Here is a 16,719-nt window from a genome sequence, read left to right as displayed (position 1 = left end):
TTGATGTCTGTATTTATCTGGAGTGGACCTATTTTATTATTTCATTTTTTCATGTTTGGCGGATGGATATGTTGTAACGGGAATCAGAATCCTCACTCCCTCCTTCGTGTGATGTTCTTACGCACACGACTTTTGGCTTGAGATAAACCCTCATGGCATGATGCACGACTGGTTAGCACATCTGCCTCACAGTTCTGAGGACCGGGGTTCAAATCCCGGCCCCACCTGTGCGGAGTTTGCATGTTCTCCCCGTGCCTGCGTGGGTTTTCTCACGGAACTCCAGTTTCCTCCAACATCCCAAAAACATGCGAGGTCGGTTGATTGAAGACTCTAAATTGCCGGTAGATATGAATGTGAGGGCGAATGGTTGTTTGTTTAAATGTGCCCTTTGATTAGCTGGCGACCAGTTCAGGGTGAACCGCCTCTTGCCCAAAGATAGCCGGAATAGGCGCCAGCACACCTAGTGAGGATAAGCGGTAGAGACAAATGGATGGATGGATAAACCCTCACTAGAACACGACTGAAGAGTGACACTGGTACAATATGCTTCAATAATTCGGCGGAATCGCTCTTCGAGGAGGGGACAGACACTGAGGCGGTGGGACGTGAGTGCCGATTCACAGAGCTTCTTGGTGGCGGCCGCCTCGAGCCAGGACGCTGGCAACACTCTGACTGACATAGTACGCCGTAGCAAGTTGCGCTTCCACATCCCTTCCAACACAGACAGCGCAATCAGTGTATTTCTTGTGACGTACCTACACAGTCACATGGGTAAAGCGTCCAATTCGGTGTGTTTACAATCGAATAAGGAAGTGAAGCACTCTAGCAGACCTGGCTCAGCGGCGTGGCTTCGTATAGGTGTCCCAAAACAAAATTATAACCCAAACAGCTCATTATTTTACACAGAGAAAAGACCACAACAATAGAGGAACTTTAAATTTTTCAATTTCCCAATATTGTGACATCCCTAATATTTATGTTATCGACCATGTTGCACTGCAAAAGGCTCGTACATTTGAACCAAATGCTCTTTCAACCACTACTGTCTGGCGTTGATAGGTTGTTACCTCTCCTCTGTTGATCATATTGATTCCTAGTTTCATGCTCACACAGGATTTTCCAGGCTGCATCTATTTCAAGAAACATCTTCATTCCAGACTCTGCTTCTGAGTCACACACATCTCCAAGACGGTCCGGGTGGCACTGTTAAAACAAACAAGCATTGGGAGAACACACATAAGAAAGAGATAGACATTCTAGGAGGGGGGGAACAAAAAAACATTTAATGTGCAGCAAAAGCGTGTGTAACAGACACGCCATCAATCAGATGTCCACAGCTCTGATAGTTCTCCATTGTTACCTTCTGCCCTGCTGAAACAGACGGTCACAAGAAGCCTGGTTTATGTCACCCGGACCATAACCTAATTAACAGCTCCCCGAAAAATGTGGGCTTCCAGTCATCATGGTGTGCAGGACCAAGATACCAACCAAAAGTTTGGAAAACCGTCTGTTCAAAGCAACTCAAAATAACATTTCAAAGAACCATTTTCTCCTTTGAAATGCATGAAAGTCCCTCTGGGACAATTGATGCAACACAAGCGACACCCGCTGGCGGTGGAGAGTTACCGCCACAGATTTCTCCGAATTTGAATGTCTGTTTGATATTTTACCAACTTTCCGCCCAGTATAAATCATGACACCAATGTCACTAATGTTTGCTTGCCAGAGGTCTGATCTCAAATCTGTTTGCCAACTGAATCAGATGAGATGTTTCACCTCAAACAACTCAAATGTCATGTTCCAAATATTAAAATATTCTCAGCCGCCACATAAAATTTTAAACTCATTGCATAGATTTAACAGGGTGTGTGTGTGACAATGCAAAGCTGGGAACCGATTTCGTTATCTTAGATCCAATAATCAATCTTTTGTTTCCACTGGTTTAAAACCACAAATAATCCTAAAATGAAACTCCATACTAAGAGGCACAATCTGCCTTCCGTTTGGTCTCTGGGCCAGAACCCCTCTCTCCTATGTATAAAAGGCTGAAGCCCCTTTTTTCTGGGCTCGCTCTCGTTTTTCAACTTGCAGAAGAAACTGGCGCCCAGACGGGGAGCCCCACCTCTCACCACAAGGTGGCGGAGACGCACCGAACCTTCCTACCGCACCGCCAAGCGCGGACCGCAGGAAGCACCTCCTGGCACCACAAAACTACACTTTTGGGTGTGTGTGGGGGCATTTTACGGTGAAAGATCCGTTAAGAAGGAATTGCGGTGCAAGTTTGTCCCTAACCGCGTGGCGAACAACGCCACTGCACGCGCTCCGGCTACTCTGCACTTCGTGTCACGTACGTGGTTAGGGCGAGGGCGAGTAACGCAAGGCAAGAACATGGTGGACCCAATTGCAGGGAAGCAGGGAGGCAAGGCAGGAGTGCAGGAGTCTCAAAATAATATTTAATCTTCAAAAAAGGAAAATGACACCTGACAATGACATACCACAATGATAAAGACAACTGGCGACTATGACATGGCAAAGACATGTGACAACGACAATGAACCGACAAGAACTGAAAGAAACCAGGGAACTAAATACAAACAAATTGACGAGACAACGAGGAACACCTGGACAAGACACGAGTGGCTGGAGAGAGCTGGTTGGTCAACACAAAGTAGACGAGAACAGGTGGACACAACAACCTAATGAGCACACGACAAACATGGAACACAGGAAAACATGGAACAAAACTAAACACAACCCAAACCAAAACACAGACCATGACAGTACCCCCTCTCTAAAGGAACGGATCCCAGACGTTCCCCAAACAACAACCAAAAAGTCACCAACCCAGGGTGGGTGGAAGGGGGCCTGGAGGAGGGTACAGAGTCCACCCCTCAGGTCAGTCTGGTGGCCATCCAGGCCACCCGAGGTGAGGTGCTTGGCTGAGTGGTTCAGGAGGTCGTCCAGGACGCCAAGCACCAGGGTCTTTACAGGGCCATTCAGGCAGACGGCCACGGTGCCGAACCCAATGGTAATGCAGGGGCCAGGCAATAGGCTTGGGTGGCGCCGCTGGACGAACGCCGCCGGAGCGGGGTCGGGTGGCGGCCGCTGGACGAGCGCCACTGGACCAAGGACAGGTGGCGGCCGCTGGATGAGCGCCGCCGGAGCAAGGACGGGTGGCGGCCGCTGGACGAGCGCCGCCGGAGCAGGGACGGGTGCCTGCCGCAGCTGCCGAGGAGCAGGAACGGGAGTCTGCCGCAGCTGCCGAGGAGCAGGAACTGGAGCCTGCCGTAGCTGCCGAGGAGCAGGAACGGGAGTCTGCCGCAGCTGGCGAGGAGCAGGAACGGGAGCCTGCCGCAGCTGCCGAGGAGCAGGAACGGGAGCCTGCCCCAGCTGCCGAGGAGCAGGAACGGGGCCTGCAGTCGCTTCCTCAGCCTGCCGCCATTGAGGTTTGGGAGTAGAGAGTACGGGAGTGGAAGAGTGCACAAGGTCACGGGAAGGTGAACTTGGAAAAATGGCTGGTACTGAACATGGTGGCTTGGGGGCAGGTTTGACTAGACGTGACTTAATTGGAGCCGTAGAACAACGTGTGGGAACAGGTGAAAAATTAAGTGACTTAAACAACGAGGGGGCAAAATTTGACCTTTACTTGGGCGCCTCCGTTGCCCACCACGCGGCGGTCCCGGGTATATGGCCAAACGGGTACCCAAGAAAAGGTCCGAGGGAAAGGTCCGTGACAAAAACTGACGAGGACGGGATAAACTAGGGAAGGAACCAGAAAAATCTAAGTCTGTGTCAGAGTCAGAATCAGACAGAAGGTTAACTAAATCGGGGCCATCTTCACAATCAGAAAAATCAGAATCTAAAGAAACATGTGGATGTAAAATAGTAGGGCATGGTGAATAACTAGGACAAGTGGGGAGACCCGATGAAAAGGACAGAAAAGACTGAACGATAGGGCTTACTGGAGGAGGGTAGGTATGGACGGTGAGGACGGTGGGAGGCAGTTTGGTGGTGTCCAGGGTGACGCCATCTTCTTCCCGCTGGGTCCTGTTCTGGTCAGTTCATTCTGTCACGTACGTGGTTAGGGCGAGGGCGAGTAACGCAAGCCAAGAACATGGTGGACCCAATTCCAGGGAAGCAGGGAGGCAAGGCAGGAGTGCGGGAGTCTCAAAATAATATTTAATCTTCAAGAAAGGAAAATGACACCTGACAATGACATACCACAATGATAAAGACAACTGCAAAGACATGTGACAATGACAATGAACCGACAAGAACTGAAAGAAACCAGGGAACTAAATACAAACAAATTGACGAGACACGAGGAACACCTGGACAAGACACGAGTGGCTGGAGAGAGCTGATTGGTCAACACAAAGTAGACGAGAACAGGTGGACACAACAACCTAATGAGCACACGACAAACATGGAACACAGGAAAACATGTAACAAAACTAAACACAACCCAAACCAAAACACAGACCATGACACTTCGATTCCTTTTTTTTTTTTTTTTTTTTTTTCTCCCCCTTTTCCTTCTCCTTTTTCTTCCAAACACCCTTTTCGGCGTCCTTGTCCAACCATCGGGAAGATCAACCAGCCTGCCGAAATTGTGTTCTATACAACGTGAGTTCAACGTGCTGTCTTACTAAGTACAAATTGGTGCATATTTGGGTTTAAATTAACGGTAACAGAAATTCCCAACTCACCGCGCATGATATTTCCACCCTCACATCACAAGTTCAGTCATTTACTCTACAATTTGTTCTTTACATACGTTTGCTTGACACATCCAAAAATAAATGTGGTGTCCCTTTACGAGACAGAAACAGTTTGATTATAATGTTAAACGTAAAAAATTAGCTAAACCGCGGAGACGTCGCTTCCACTGTATTCTTTTCCTAAATTAATTACGTTTTTATCCAAAACCAATATACAATACAGTGGACTACTGGAAACATAATACAACAAGAGTTCCACACCTAATTTTTTAAAATGCATGAAAGTACTAAAACAGAACAAGGGAAAGTTTCTAAAAGCTTTTTGGACACCTAACACAAAGGTATTGTGTCTATCTTGGTCTGGTTAGATCTTAGTGCAGTTTCCACTGGTTTAAAGAACACAGGGGCAGGGGGCGGACCGTCACAACTCCGCGGCCCGACAACCGTGGGGGTTGTCACAGGCCCCAGGAGTCAAGCTAAGAGAAATGTGAAAACCCACCACCCACCCTTTAACTATGGTTACCAGTTCCCAGACTGGCAACCATTATCCCTGTACCGTGGTGGTGTGTGGTGGGGTGACCTGCAACCGTCAGCCCCACCCAGGCCAACCAGCACCCCAAGGATGTGTGAATGTATGTAGTGCATTAAAAATCTGCAGGTCCGGGCAAGGGAAAACGTTCTCCTGAATTCTTAAACATCATAGGCATTTTTGGAGCTGTGTGTTGTCTGGTCCCTCACTTAGGACCTGTTTGTCATTGGTGACCCTTCCAGCGGCATAAAGCCCCAGACAACTTAGCTCCTAGGATCATTTGGACACACAAACCCTTCAAGCTCAAGGAGTGGCTACTTAGGAACCAAATTTATCATGCTAAACAACTTGATTGCATATTATCAAAAAGAACGGACTTCCTACTACAACAGCTTAGATACACTAATTTCAAGCACAATAAATCAGGAAAATTTCTCGCATAACAACTTCAACGTAACAAAGAAAAAAAACATTAATTACATCTGTCCAAGACCCATATGGTAAATTTACTCAATCACCACAGGATATTAACAATATATTTTACAACTACAACAGTAGTTTGTATTCATCCCATTATAGGCCGAATAAAAACGACTGAAATTTTTTTCAATAACCTAAACATCCCTCAATTAACTTCAGAAAGTAAAGAGTTTTTAGATGCCCCATAAACCCTCGCAGTTACATAAGGCCTTAAATGATATGCCAAAAGGAAGAGCTTCCGGCAATGATGGGTTTTCCACTGAGTTCGATAAACATTTCTGGTGTATACTAGAACCACTGTTTTTCAGAATGGTGATAGAGATAAAAGACAAAGGCCTGTTTAGAAGTCATGTGTATACAGCTGTAATAAAAGTATTACTGAAACCAAGGAAAGACCACACTCTTCAGGCAAATTACCGACCGCTATCACTAATCAATACAGACATCAAAATCATCTCTAAGGCTTGAGCCAACAGACTAGAAAGAAATTCTCCTGTCGTTAATACTTTCTGACCAAACAGGTTTCATTCAAGGACGGAGCTCCACCAACAATGTCAGGCGACTGATAAACATAATAAGTATGTCTCAGCGTAATAACCTAAAAACGGTTGTCTTGTCACTAGACGCAGAAAAAGCTTTTGACATTGTTAACTGGTGTTTTCTTTTTGATGTACTTCACAAATTTGGCGTTGGTGACTCATATATTCACTGGATCGCAATATAATACAACTCACCCAAAGCAACTTTCACCACAAATGGGGTCACTTCACAAAGTTTCACTTTACAACCCCAATTCCAATGAAGTTGTGACGTTGTGTTAAACATAAATAAAAACAGAATACAACGATTTGCAAATCCTGTTCAACCTATATTTAATTGAATACACTAAAAATACAAGATATTTAATATTCAAACTGATAAACTTCATTGTTTTTAGCAAATAATCAATCATTTTATGGCTGCAACACATTCCAAAAAAGCAGGGACAGGTGGCAAAAAAGACTGAAAAAGTTGAGGAATGCTCATCAAACACCTGTTTGGAACATCCCACAGGTGAACAGGCTAATTGGGAACAGGTGGGTGCCATGATTGGGTATAAAATGCGCTTCCCTGAATTGCTCAGTCATTCACAAGCCAAGATGTGGCGAGGTTCACCTCTTTGTGAACAAGTACATGAGAAAATAGTCGAACAGTTTAAGGACAATGTTCCTCAACGTACAATTGCAAGGAATTTAGGGATTTTATCATCTACGGTCCATAATATCATCAAATGGTTCAGAGAATCTGGAGAAATCACTGCATGGAAGCAACAAGGCTGAAAACCAACATTGAATGCTGTGACCTTTTGATCCCACGGCACTGCATCGAAAACCGACATCAATGTGCAAAGGATATCATCACATGAGCTCAGGAACACTTCAGAAAACCAATATCAGTAAATACAGTTCGACGCTACAGCCGTAAGTGCAACTTGAAACTCTACTATGCAAAGCAAAAGCCTTTTATCAACAACACCCAGAAACACCACCGGTTTCTCTGGGCCCGAGCTCATCTAAGATGGACTGCTGCAAAGTGAAAAAGTGTTCTGTGGTCCGACGAGTCCACATTTCAAATTTATTTTGGAAATTGTGGACGTCCTGTCCTCCGGGCCACTAACCCATTAGTGCTAATGGCATGGGTAACTTACACATCTGTGAAGGCACCATTAATGCTAAAAAGGTACAGACAGGTTTTGGAGAAACATATGTTGCCATCCAAGCAACATCTTTTTCATGGACGCCTCTGCTTATTTCAGCAAGACAATGTCAAACCACATTCTGCACGTGTTACAACAGCGTGGCTTCGTAGTAAAACAGTGTGGGTAATAGACTGGCCTTCTTGCAGTCCAGACCTGTCTCCCATTGAAAATATGTAGCGCATTATGAAGCGTAAAATATGAAGCTGTACATCAAGCAAGAATGCAAACAGAACTTGCAAATTCCACACAGCTGCATGGCCTTGCAGAATAGTGGATCTGTATGCCTTTGTGCTAGAATAGAAATACTTCCTCTGGTTAATTTTTTTCTTTTAATTAATCTGATGTTTATTGAAAATGCAGCCGGACAGAAAAGGGCTTTTGGGGACAGAAAGGGGGACAAGGGGTCTAGGGGTGAGAACCACAGCATAACAATAGTGAGACAGTCTAGATATTTAAACAAGTAACATTACAACAGTTATTTGTAGATTGTGGGTTGGGGGTTGGAGAGGGGACACACACACCAGGTGAGGACATGCAATAACTAAACAAGAGAACCAGATAAGAGAGGACAGAAAAGGATAGGACAGGATGTGGGAAAATGAGGAAAGCAGTGCTACTGTCGAGTCGAGCAGTGAGATTATTATTTTTTTGGTGTCTAAACACCTGTAGGAACCTGTGCGTTGATATGTTAGGGTTTGGGGTTTACCATGACGAGAGGGTACCCCTCCCTCAGCCTTCGGGTGGGGGGACGGGTCCTGACCTTTGTTTGTTCCTATGCACCAAACAGCAGTTCAGAGTACCAACCCTTTTTGGCGTCTTTGGAGGGGGTGATAGAGAGCGCTCCCGCTGGGAACTCCCTCGTTTTGCTTTGGGACTCCAACGCTCACATAGGCAATGACATTGAGACCTGGAGGGGCGTGATTGGGAGGAATGCCCCCCCCCCCCAGCCCCGACCAGAACCCGAGCAGTGTTCAGTTATTGGACTTCTGTGCTCGTCATGGATTGCCCATAACGAACACCGTGTTCAGACATCAGGGTGTCCACATGTGCACTTGGCAACAGGACACCCTAGACGGCAGTTCAATGATCGGCTTTGTGGTCATGTCATTGGACTTGCGGCCGCATGTCTCGGACACTCGGGTGAAGAGGGGGCGGAGCTGTCAATTGATCACCACCAGGTGGTGAGTTGGCTCCAATGGTGGGTGAAGATGCCGGTCCGACCTGGCAGACGGAGGGGCTGTGTGGAACGTCTGGCTGAGTTCCCCGTCAGAAGGAGTTTCAACTCCCACCTCCAACAGAACTTCGCCCACCTCCCGGGGTATGCAGGGGATATTGAGTCCGAATGGAACATGTTCCGTGCCGCCATTGTTGAGGCAGCCGACCAGAGCTGTGGCCCTAAGGTAGTCAGAGCCTGTCGTGGCAGCAATCGCCCAACCCATTGGTGGACACCAGCAGTAAGGGATGCCGTCAAGCTGATGAAGGAGTCCTATCAGGCCTTTTGGGCCTGTGGGACTCCGGAGGCAGCTGATGGGAAATGCCTCTGGAACATCAAATGGACAACATCACATGGACAAAGGGGGCCCGAGGGTGTGTTCCAACTTTTGGGAGAGCACACTCCTCAGATTCCCTGGTAACGTCTATTCAGGAGTTCTGGAGAGGAAGGTCCATCAGAAATTGGAATCTCAGATTTAGGAGGAGCAGTGTGGTTTTCATCCTGGCCGTGGAACAGCTCTAGACCTTCAGCAGGGTCCTCGAGGGTGCATTGGAGCTTGCCCAACCAGTTTACATTTGTTTTGTGCACTTGGAGAAGGCGTTCGACCATGTCCGTCAGGTAGTCCTGTGACGGGTGCTCCGGGAGTATGGTGTAAAAGTATATAAGTACGGGCTGTTCTGTCCCTGTACGACCGGTGTAAGAGTTTAGTCCACATTGCCGGCAGTAAGTCGGATTTGTTTCCAGTGAGAGTTGGACTCCAAGGACTCCAATGCTGCCCTTTGTCACAGATTCTGTTCATTACCTTTATGGACAGAATTTCTAAGCACAGCCGGGGTGTTGAGGGGGTCTGGTTTGATGACATTAGTATCACGTCACTACTTTTTGAAGATGATGTGTTTCTGATGGCTGCATCAAGCCGTGATCTCCAACTTTCACTGGAATGGTTCGCAGCCGAGAGTGAAGCGGCTGGAATGAAAACCAATCCAAATCCAAATCACCCAAATCTGGGGCCATGGTCCTCAGTCGGAAAAGGATGGGAGTGCCCTCTCCGGGTCAGTGCGGAGATCCTGCCACAAGTGAAGCAGTAAGGATATCGTGGTCTTGAGCACGAGTGAGGGAAGAATGGAGCAGGAAATCGACAGGGGGATCAGTGCTGCGTCTGCAGTGATGCGGACTCTATATCGGTGTGACGTGGTGAAGAAGGAGATGAGCCGAAAGCCGAAACTCTCGATTTACTAGTCATCTACGTTCTTACCCTCACCTATGGTCACAAGCTGTGGGTCGTGACCGAAAGAACAAGATCGCGGGTACAAACGGCCAAAATGAGTTTCCTTCGCAGGGTGTCCAGGCTCTCCCTTAAGAGACTGGGTGAGAAGCTTGGCCATCCGGGAGGGGCTCAGAGTCGAGCCAATGCTCCTCAGACGACAGGCGTATAGAAGGGCCTGTATTAAATATATAATTGAATATTGGGTTAACAAAGTGCTTCTCAATTGTTTTCTGTTACGACCCCCCCAGGAAGAATACAAAAAAATGTGCGACCCCCCCCACCCGCAGCCCCCGCGAGTACACCTCTATATAGCATTGTATATAAAGGATAATATAATCTAATCCATATAAACGTTGAAGAAAGTACAAAAGAAAGAGATATAGACTGCCATCTACTGCAGTGGATGTGCAATTACACTTTATTCTAGTACGGCAAATCATGTTCTTCAGGGTCTCACACTAGGGGGTCGCACCTCACGATTTGAGAAGCACTGGGTTAACATAACATTATGCAATATTAAACACACTACACTTACTTCTTTGAAGTGTGTGTTTCAGAATATTGGTAGGGATAAGCTGACAGTTAGTGAATGCAATCATAAAGCGCATGCTGGTAGAACAACTTTGATTATGTAAGTTGCACGTGTAAATTAAAAAATTTATTCGTAACATTGTTGAAATTGCAATTGTTTTTGTCAATAAATGTCAGATTGCTCATATGATTTGCAACAACAATTGCAACAAGATAATCAATGAATGTGAATATTTTCTGAATATACTTGTAATTATTTGGACCAAAACAATGTGAACATTTTTGAATAGTTGTTATTTATAGCTTATTACGACATGAATATACTGGTCCGGCCCACGTAAGATCACGTTGGGGTGAATGTAGCCCACAAACTAAATTGAGTTTGACACCCCTGCTCGAGGGTGACAAAAATAACCCTCCACATACTTTTGTCCACACACAAGAGCATTAAAGCAAATGTTTTTGTTTTTTGTTTTTGTTTGTTAAAACAACTCTATTGTCAAATTACCACAAGGATCAACAATTATTGCACACCTTTCATCCACTTTTTAGTCCCTGGCTCAAATCACACTGTTTTGAGGGGGCGGTCGTAGAACAATATTGAAAACTGAAAAAGAATATAAAGAATATTGAATACAGCTATTGTATTGGATATCATATCGTCCAAGTGGTTCAGAATGCACTGACCGGTTGTGTGTGTGTGTGTGTGTGTGTGTGTGTGTGTGTGTGTGTGTGTGTGTGGGGGGGGAGGGAGGGTAGTAGGGGGTTGGGGGGGCGAGAGATGAGCCACTGAGGACTTTTGGAAAGAGGCGGGGTACACCCTGGACGAGTCGCCAGCCCATCACAGGGCAAATATAGACAAACAGCCATCCACACTTACATTTACACCTATCGACAATTTAGCTTCTTCAATTAATCTAACATGTTTTTGGAACGCCAAAGTACCGGCAGAAACCCTGAGTTCAATTTCAAACCAAGAACCTCGAGCCGGTCAAGCAGATGTACTAATCATTACCGCCTTTTTGTGCCCTTGGATGTAAAATTTAAAGAAAATATATATTTAAATAGATTTTTTTCAATAACCAGCAGTGGGTGTGCCTAATTATAAATGTTGTCTAAAATTTCATGTCAATATTAGTATATTTTGACATTTTTTGAGTGGTTTTATGGTGATATTTTACAGTTTTCACTTTGTCCCTAGTACAGGATTTGGATATATGAAGCTCTATTTTTCTACTAAAAAATGCTAAAATGGTGCAACTTTTACCATAAATTCCTTAAAATATAATAGAATTAAGAATTTCTCATCATATATACAAAACATTTCAAATTCTGTCTTTTATTTTTACTAAAATATGTCTGTCCCTTAAAGTTGCTGTCATTACCGCCACATTGACCATTTTCAGATCAATAAAGTTTATTCAAAAATGGTTCTTGAATTCCCTGTGTCATTTTGTCTTGTCACTCAAGCACATGCTAGGCCAGAGAGAAGTCAGATATTATGATAACTGGAAGAGTAAGTTTTTTCCTCATTTGTACCCTGAAGTCACATCATATTTTTATTGCATGTCATTACCAAATGGCTTGTAGTCTTAATATGTTTAAATATTTTCCTGTAAAAACTTGATAATCATATAAAAATGTTGTACAGGGCTAGCTAGCTAAAAGAAAATTTTAAGCTAACTCTACAAGCATAGCACAGTTAGCTAAAAACTTTGAAATGTCATTACCATCACATCATTACCAACACAAGATTAATAAATTTATAATCAATATGACATTGTGGCGGTAATGACATTTCGCTAGGGCATAGGTGTCAAACTCAAGGCCAGGGCCAGATGCGGCCCGCCACATCATTTTATGTGGCCCGCGAAAGCAAATCATGCTCGTCAACCTCTGTGATTTTTGCTAAAATCTGTACCCAAATTCCAAATTGTCATAATAATCAACAATAATGTTGAGATATTGCATTTTTCTGTTACCAAACCCTTCTTCCACAGTAACTTGAACAACTTGAACAAACTATTATCCTTGTCTTCTGATTTCAAAACTAGTTATCCCTCAATATGTTGTGTAATGGTAATAATATGTTTTGGTGATTAAACATTTACATGGTTTCACTGTTCAAACTAAATCATAACTACAATGCGGCCCGAGACCAAAAAAAAAAAAAAAAAAAAGTTTGACACCCCTGCTATAGGGTATCTGGCAAAAAGAACAAATTAAAAATATACATATCTTAAATCAATATATATGGACATGAACAGATTCTGACTCACAAAAAGGTGACAATTAAGGTAAGGTAGGTGCATATATAGTTTTTGTGACATTTTATTTTTGAGAAAAACAAGAATCCAAAGTGCCCGAAATCAAATAAACAACCATATACATATGCATAATTTTACCTGTAAGGCCAGCTTCTGATATCTGTGTCGGAGCTGCTGGAGTGAATCTGAAGGGCTGGCTCCGAGAACAGCATACAAATCCTTCTCTACTGCCTCACACATACCTGTACGAAAAATACATATTAACAGAAACCAAGCCCACCAAACCTGCCAAACTCAAACTCATTTAATTTTAGTTCCAGTCAGTTTGGATTGGGCATTTTTTTGTTTGTTTGTTTGTTTGTTTGTTTTGTGATATGTAAGCAAACGGTCTTGCCGCGTTATACGTCAAACGTGATTACTTAAAAACGAACAATAAAAAGTATTTTCGTTGGCGTTTATTAAAACGCAAACACTGACATCCTCAAACGTGTTGGCAAACTACAAAAAGGCACACCCGTGAACAATGTGGCGGATCAAACCGTCAATCAGCTAATAACCACAATGAGCTGAAAAACACACATTTCGTTTGTCTGAATTGGTCAAACCTGGGGAAACGCTGTTGTCGTTAGCCATAGACTTGAAAGGTTGTTATGATATGTCTATTCTTCCGAGCAAAGGTGCGGGCTGTTGTTGTCAGTCCGCAGGGGGAAAAAAAGGGTGCAAATATTAGTTCCGTGTCTCACAACCGATTATTGGTGCGTACACACCCGACAGTCCTTTTCCCTTCAGAATACAAACGAAGAAAGAGACAATTTAGCACATATGGCTGAATTTACACTCAAGGCACAATCCCAATTTAATTCCTATATTCAATTTCTGATTGTCTGCTACACGTAATATTTCAAGTTATACAAATTCAACTTCAATGTGTTTACAGTCACTGATCGCATCAGAGAATCCGAACGCATATACGCCGAAACCAAATACACGAATATCATGGCAGTGATAAGCATATTTTTATAAATACACACCACCTTAACTTCTGAATTGTACATCAATTACGCCGCCATATTAGATGTGGCATAGTGGAGACCGGTGACGATGCCTCATTCAAGATTTGCTGCTTGGAGACGAGCGTCGACACGGAGGCGGGGGGCGACACCCTGAATTGTTTGCCAGCCAATCGCAGGGCAGTATAAACAAAAAACTATGAGGGGCCGTTAGGGACATTTTTCAGGATTAGCTCTCACACTTACTATTCAACTGCTTTCACAGACTCAAACTACTGAAAGGCTCTTAAGTACTACTCAAATGCTCTCATACACACAAGTCTTGCTCTCATTAACCACGACTAAAATGCTCTCATTGACTACTCAAATGCTCTCAATGACACTACTGAAATGCTCTCATACATACAAGTCTTGCTCTCATTAACACTACTCAAATGCTCTCATTTACACGAGTCAAATGCTCTCATTTACACGAGTCAAATGCTCTCATTTACACTATTCAAATGCTCTCATATACACTACTCAAATGCTCTCATTGACACTACTCAAATGCTCTCATACACACGAGTCTTGCTCTCATTAACACTTCACAAATGCTCTCATTGGCTACTCAAATGCTCTCATTGACACTACTCAAATGCTCTCATACACACGAGTCTTGCTCTCATTATCACTACTCAAATGCTCTCATACACACGCGTCTTGCTCTCATCAACACTACGCAAATGCGTTCATGCGAGCACGTCAATCACCTCGCACACATCACTGGCATTCATGAGTTCATGTCAATCATGCTCACACGTGAATAGTGTAAATCTTTTATTAGGTAGTTCAATTCAAAAAGGGAAATTATAGAGATTAACTGCACACTCCACACACTCAGAGTGAAGTATTTCATATTTAAAATATGTATTATTTTTATGATAATAGCACATAGCAAATATTTTTTTTTCCCACAAGTATATATGTGAGCATTTGAGATGGAACTCTGAAAGGATTTGAGGATGGTATGTGAATAGATTTGGCGAAATATCATCATGTATGGCGTTAGAAAGAAATAGCTGAATGAAAAAAATCAATTACATATATACGTAGATAGCTGGTTACCCTTCCTCCAGCCATCCATTTTCTTTGCCGCTTATCCTCACTAGGGTCGCGGGCTGCTGGAGCCTATCCCAGCTCTCTTCGGGCGGGAGGCGGGGTACAACCTGAACCGGTCACCAACCAATCGCAGGGCACAAACAACTATTCGCATACAAATTCACACCTACGGGCAATTTAGAGTCTTCAATCAACCTACCACGCATGTTTTTGGGATGAGGGAGGAAACCAGAGTGCCCGGAGAAAACCCACCCAGGCGCAGGGAGAACATGCAAACTCCACACAGGCGGGGCCGGGATTTTATCCCCGGTCTCCAGAACGGTGAGGCACATGTGCTAACCATTCGTCCACCGTGCCGGTTACCCTTCCTCAACATGTAAATCGAGATTCTTGATTCCTTTGCCTGGTTGTGTGCCATCTGACAATTTTTCTTCTTCTTCCTTTCGGCTTGTTCCATTAGGGGTCGCCACAGTGTGTCATCCTTTTCCCTGTAAGCCTATCTCCTGCAACCTCCTCTGTAACACCAACTGCCCTCATGTCTTCCCTCACGTCATCCATCAACCTTCTCTTTGGTCTTCCTCTAGCTCTCTTGTCTGGCAGCTCCATCCTCATCACCATTCTACAAATATACTCACTATTTCTCCTCTGAACGTGTCCAAACCATCGAAGTCTGCTCTCTCTAATTTTGTCTCCAAAACATTGAACCTTGGCTGTCCCTCTGATGACTTTGTTTTCAGTTTAAATTTTATCCAACCTGGTCACTCCTAGAGCGAACCTGAACATCTTCATTTCCGCCACCTCCAGCTCTGCTTCCTGTTGTCTCTTCAGTGCCACCGTCTCTAATCCGTACATCATGGCTGGCCTCACCACTGTCTTTTAAACTTTGCCCTTCATCCTAGCAGAGACTCTTCTCTCACATAACACACCTGACACCTTCCTCCACCCGTTCCAACCTGCTTGGACCTGTTTCTTTACTTCCTTACCACACTTACATTTGCTCTGGACTGTAGACCCCAAGTATTTAAAGTCCTACACCCCTCTCATTCATGAACATTCTGTTTTACTTCGGCTAATCTTCATTCCTCTTTCTAACTGTTCCTCCACCTTGGGGGCTTGGGGGGTGGGGTCCCCAGCCCAATCCTGCCCTCCCCCACAGACGGGTGTATGATGCATTAAAACTGGAAGAGCAGTCAAGTGGAGGGGGGCGACCAGACCGGAAATCGGCTCAGATGTGCCAGCACCCATTTGGTTTCAAACCGTGAGCGAAGACTCTGGCCAGCATGGGCCCAGCGACTCCTGAAGCGTTTAAGGGAAGCGTTCGTTCACAAAGGCGCCCACATCGGACGACAGGACAAAATTCTCTGGGAACCCCCCCCCCCTCCATAAAGAACCTCACGTTCCCCCTTCCGAGCCTGACTATGGGGATGTAGGTTCCTGTAGCCAATTTTATTTTTAAACTGTTCTCTAGTGTTTGATCTGCAGCCACTAAGTTGTGCCACTGATAAAGTAAAAATTGCCCTTGGAATTAACCTGCGCGGTAGAGCTGCGAGATGGGTTACTACTGGACCATATACTGTGCTAAAGCAAGTTTCAGACTGTGTAATTGCAATGCCAAGTCGGAGGAACTCATCTCACTTGTCACATAAATATTTTGAAGCCATTCCTGTGAAATTCCTGTGTAAATTCTTCTCTTACCCACAAAGGGGACTGTTCTCCTATACTAATTGATCAGGATCTGTGCTTACAGATCCTGAGTTCCCTAGATCCAGTTGCAGTATCTGTGGTAGTCTGAAAATGAGTGTCTGGATAACTTGGACAGTACATCGGAGCACGTTTCACTTCCTGCTATTCTCCTCAGCTTT

The 16,719-nt window shown here is 44.5% G+C and overlaps 1 protein-coding gene across 9 annotated transcripts in view; it reads right to left on the bottom strand.

Moving 5' to 3' along the window:
* The window catches only part of dnajc24 (DnaJ (Hsp40) homolog, subfamily C, member 24), a 30,392-nt gene extending 16,513 nt beyond the window's left edge, over window positions 1-13,879 (bottom strand). For 3 of the 9 annotated variants that reach the window (XM_061677195.1, XM_061677199.1, XM_061677200.1), the window contains exons 1-3: window positions 13,352-13,768; window positions 12,885-12,988; window positions 1,068-1,203 (exon numbers count right to left, since the gene is read on the bottom strand). In XM_061677195.1, the coding sequence (XP_061533179.1) occupies window positions 1,068-1,203; window positions 12,885-12,988; window positions 13,352-13,379 (268 nt within the window). In that variant the 5' untranslated portion in view covers window positions 13,380-13,768. The other 6 variants (XM_061677191.1, XM_061677190.1, XM_061677193.1 and 3 more) reach the window with 6 other exon arrangements.
* Window positions 13,880-16,719: the final 2,840 nt, after the last annotated feature.

Source organism: Phycodurus eques, chromosome 5 (genome assembly GCF_024500275.1).
Source record: "Phycodurus eques isolate BA_2022a chromosome 5, UOR_Pequ_1.1, whole genome shotgun sequence".
Lineage (NCBI taxonomy): Eukaryota > Metazoa > Chordata > Actinopteri > Syngnathiformes > Syngnathidae > Phycodurus > Phycodurus eques.
This window is presented reverse-complemented; position numbering and strand designations above follow the sequence as displayed.